General features: G+C 32.2%; 1 protein-coding gene across 1 annotated transcript in view; it reads right to left on the bottom strand.

Annotated features, from left to right (window-relative positions):
- The window catches only part of LOC144960401 (uncharacterized), a 9,063-nt gene that overhangs the window by 1,690 nt on the left and 2,373 nt on the right, over positions 1 to 5,000 (bottom strand). The window contains exons 2-3 of the mRNA XM_078893484.1: positions 4,183 to 4,356; positions 1,891 to 1,957 (exon numbers count right to left, since the gene is read on the bottom strand). Of these exons, the coding sequence (XP_078749610.1) occupies positions 1,891 to 1,957; positions 4,183 to 4,356 (241 nt within the window). The remainder of the gene's footprint in view (positions 1 to 1,890; positions 1,958 to 4,182; positions 4,357 to 5,000) is intronic.

The following is a 5,000-nucleotide window of genomic DNA, read 5'->3' as shown; positions in this document are numbered from 1 at the left end:
ATGTGAAATGATGTACTGTGATATGATGTGAAATGATGTAATATGATATGATGTGATATAATGTGATATGATATGATGTATTGTGATGTGATGTGATATAATGTGATGTGATGTTTTGCAGTGTGGTGTGATGTTATGTGATGTGATATTATGATCTAATAAATATAAACAGTAAAATTCTCTTTATTCATCCCAAAGGGGAAGTTTGTCTCTAGGGTCTATTCCAAGGGAAGACTGGAATAATCCAGGCGTCAGCCGCTCTGCAGCGCCGCAAATTGAGCTAGGGCGAGGTGACTTGTGTTGTGATATGTTGTGATATTATATGGTATGTTAGGATATTATATGGTTTGATATGGTAAGATATGATATGATATAATATGACATGATTTAATGTATATTCTTATGTAATATAAATTTAATGAATTGTAATGTAACAATTAATTTATACAGTACGCACAATCAACAAAGTCTTCTAAGGCGTAACACGTACAGTAGTATTTTCATTATTGTTATCATAGTTTATAATACTTTATCATTATCATCAATTTTTGTTTTCCACTTTTGTTTGTTGCTTTTTTTTTGTCTTTTAGAAAATAAACTTATTATAATAATTAATCTAAAATAAACAAGTTCTATCTTGAATTATTAAAGATAAAAAATAAAAAATAAAATTCCCTTTATTCATCCCCAAGGGGAAATTTGTCTTTTGGGTCTATTCCAAGGGAAGACTGGCTGGAATAACCCAGGCGTCAGCCGCAGAGCAGCGCCGCAAAGTGAGCTAGGGCGAGGTGACTTGCTCAAGGTCACACACCGCAGCGGCGGGTGATTGAGCTCGGTACCTTTTGGGTAAGAAGCAAAGACCGTACCACTGAGCCACGCTATTTATTTATAATCTGTTATTGATTCCACAACAGCAACACAAAACGCAAGTATTACGACTACGCACTTAAAAGTCTGTCTGAGTAGGGAACACTTGTGCTTGAGCTTTATATAGAGCAATATCCACTAAAAGTGCTCAAAGCGCTTTACAAGGGGTCGCTGACAAACAACAATATTTAACATTTAGGACTGGAAATGACGCCTTGGAAAAAGGCTCTTTACTCACAATCTCTCACCGTACTCAGTTGTACAATGAGTACCTGGCCCTTAACAGCGATGTCTCTGTCCAGAAAAAGTTGTTAATTATATCGCCTAACAGGCGTGATGTCCCGTCCTACAGGTTACGTGTAGCTGTTTACCAGGAACCCTTGTGTAGCTGTTTACCAGGAACCCTTGTGTAGCTGTTTACCAGGAACCCTTGTGTAGCTAGGCTGTTTACCAGGAACCCTTGTGTAGCTGTTTACCAGGAACCCTTGTGTAGCTGTTTACCAGGAACCCTTGTGTAGCTGTTTACCAGGAACCCTTGTGTAGCTGTTTACCAGGGACCCTTGTGTAGCTGTTTACCAGGAACCCTTGTGTAGCTGTTTACCAGGAACCCTTGTGTAGCTGTTTACCAGGAACCCTTGTGTAGCTGTTTACCAGGGACTCTTGTGTAGCTGTTTACCTGGGACTCTTGTGTAGCTGTTTACCAGGGACCCTTGTGTAGCTGTTTACCAGGGACTCTTGTGTGGCTGTTTACCAGGGACCTTTGTGTAGCTGTTTACCAGGAACCCTTGTGTAGCTGTTTACCAGGGACCATTGTGTAGCTGTTAACCAGGGACCCTTGTGTAGCTGTTTACCAGGAACCCTTGAGAAGCTGTTTCCCAGGGACCCTTGTGTAGCTGTTTACCAGGGACCCTTGTGTATCTGTTTACCAGGGACCCTTGTACAGCGCTTTAAGCACGTTTAGTATATATTGCGCAATATAAAATAGCTCATATTTTGGGGGTTATTTTTAAAGGACAGTCTTACCACTTAACTGTTGGAAGAAGTGGGCATTTCGTTGTTCAATTGTAACAGCAGTCACTTGGTGTATTCCCTGTGGACATTGATTTGGGGTGAGGAGTAAAAAGTGAAAATGGATTTGGGTTGAGGGGTAAAAGTGAAAATTGATTTGGAGAGAGGGGTAAAAGTGAAAATGGATTTGGGGTGAGGGGTAAAAGTAAAAATGGATTTGGGGTGAGGGGTAAAAGTAAAAATGGATTTGGGGTGAGGGGTAAAAGTAAAAATGGATTTGGGGTGAGGGGTCAAAGTGAAAATGGATTTGGGGTGAGGGGTAAAAGTGAAAATGAATTTGGGGTGAGGGGTAAAAGTGAAAATGGATTTGGGGTGAGGGGTCAAAGTGAAAATGGATTTGGGATGAGGGGTCAAAGTGAAAATGGATTTGGGGTGAGGGGTCAAAGTGAAAATGGATTTGGGGTGAAGGGTCAAAGTGAAAATCGATTTAGGGTGAGGTGTCAAAGTGAAAATGGATTTGGAATAATCTTATCTATTAAGTTTAACCCGTAATTAATGTAATTAACAATAATTGGGGAAAAATATAATAATAATAATAATAATAATAATAATAATAATAATAATAATATAATAATAATAATAATAATAATAATAATAATAATAATAATAATAATAATAATAATCATTATGATAATAATAATAATGATCATAATATAATAATAATAATATAATAATAATAATAATAATAATAATAATAATAATAATAATAATAATAATAATAATAATAATAATAATAATAATAATAATAATGATAATAATAACGATAATAATAATAATAATAATAATAATAATAATGATAATAATAATAATATAATAATAATAATAATAATAATAATAATAATAATAATAATAATAATAATAATAATAATAATAATAATAATAATAATAATATAATAATGATGATGATGATGATGATGATGATGATGATGATGATGATGATGATGATGATGATGATGATAATAATAATAATAATAATAATGATGATGATGGATGATGATGATGATGATGATGATGATGATGATGATGATGATGATGATAATAATAATAATAATAATTATAATGATAATAATAATGATAATAATAATGATGTTAATAATAATAGTAATAATAATAATAATAATAATAATAATAATAATAATAATAATAATAATAATAATAATAATAATAATATATTAATAATAATAATATTAATAATACTAATAATAATAATAATAATAATAATAATAATAATAATAATAATAATAATAATAATAATAATAATAATAATAATAATAATAATAATAATAATAATAATAATAATATAATGATGATGTTATAATAATAATAATAATAATAATAATAATAATAATAATAATAATAATAATAATAATAATAATAATAATAATAATAATAATAATAATAATAATAACAATAATAATAATAATAATAATAATAATAATAATAATAATAATAATAATAATAATAATAATAATAATAATAATAATAATAATAATAATAATAATAATAATAATAATAATAATAATAATAATAAATATAATGATTATAATGATGTATGACACTCGCTTTCATACCAGAAGGTCTTGTGTTCGAACCCTGTTGTGGCGCATAGTTACCTCCTTGAAAAATATATTTTTCTCACATTCTCTCACCGTACTCCGATCCTTTTCATCATTTTCCCAAAATGGCAGGCTTATCCAGCAGAAAAAAGTTTTTTTAAAAACTCAAACAGGCTCTGTACATAGCAACTTCATGTCCTTATTAATTAAGCAAAGATCATTCTTCAAAGTTTGTGATGTGAAAAATAAATCTGAATTTTTAAAAATGTAAAAAGGGAATGAGATTAGCGGAAGAGTAGTGTCCCTTGATTGGACGTCACCCATAGTCTGTGACGTCACCGGCGGAAAAGTTATTAGAGAAAGAACGTCATGTTGGTTGTGCGCATGCGTCTCTCGTCCTCGCGTGTAACAAATGTGACGAGTTTTCTGCAGGTGGTAAGGTGAGTGTTAACTGCCTTCTCTCTGTCCGGAATAAATATGCAATATCGCTTAACAAGGCGTCTTGTCTTGTCCTACATGTAAAGTGCTTCTGTTGGCTTGGGGACATCTTGTAATGCTTTTTGAGCACGTTTAGTTGATATTGCGTGATATACTCGTAAAAGCTCATATTTTTAAAATCTTTTAAATATTTTATATCAACATTTTAAAATTTTATATAAATTTTATATAAATAGTCTTAAATCAATTTTACCTCATTGGTATGAAAGTTCACAGCAAACTGTTTCGCTTCCACCGCTGACCGCATCAGTCTATAAATCTCAGAGTTGCTGGGTCCCTCTTTGACGTGGCGTAAAGAACCGATCGAGTTGCTTATTCCAAAAAGATCAAAGCTGACGTGAACACTTTGAAAATCATGTTTTTTTAACTGAGGGAAAAAAGGAAGTGTCAAAGATATACTAAGCTGTTAGAAGCTGTGGACAGTAAAAGGGTAATAAACATTAAGGAATATAACAACTTTAAAAAATGAACAAAATACCAAACATGGAACGTTTCGGGCTCTAAACCCTTCTTTAAAAAACAAAACAAAGCACCCCCCCCCCCAAATTAAAAATTAACAAAAAATTCAGCTTTTATAGATAGTATGCGCTTGGCTAAGAAGCTCACAACAATTGCCACTCGGAAGTATAACTGACCAACACACAAAACTATGTGTGAAACTTGTACGTTTATTGTCTGGTTAATACAGTTTAGTGAGAATTACTCATAAACGCGGATGGCAAAAAAGAAATAACAAAAACCTGAGTGACGTCAACTTTATACTGGCTATACAGTGCAAGTTTCACTAAACATGCTCAAAGCGCTTTACAAAGTATCTGACCAACAGCAACACGTAACTTAAAGAAAGAGACGTGGCGATATTACAACTTTTTATCCCCGACCTAGACAACGCTGTTAATGGACAGATAATAATTTTACACCTGAGTACGGTGAGAGAATGTGAGTTAAAATCCTTTTCCAATGACTCAAGTACACGTCGAGTGAGACTCGAACCCAAGACCGTTCCGATCC

This window comes from Berghia stephanieae, chromosome 15 (genome assembly GCF_034508935.2).
Source record: "Berghia stephanieae isolate SIO BIC M18660-M18661 chromosome 15, UCSD_Bste_1.3, whole genome shotgun sequence".
Lineage (NCBI taxonomy): Eukaryota > Metazoa > Mollusca > Gastropoda > Nudibranchia > Aeolidiidae > Berghia > Berghia stephanieae.
The sequence above is the reverse complement of the archived record's forward strand: the minus strand, read 5'-3'. Positions and strand labels throughout refer to the sequence as shown.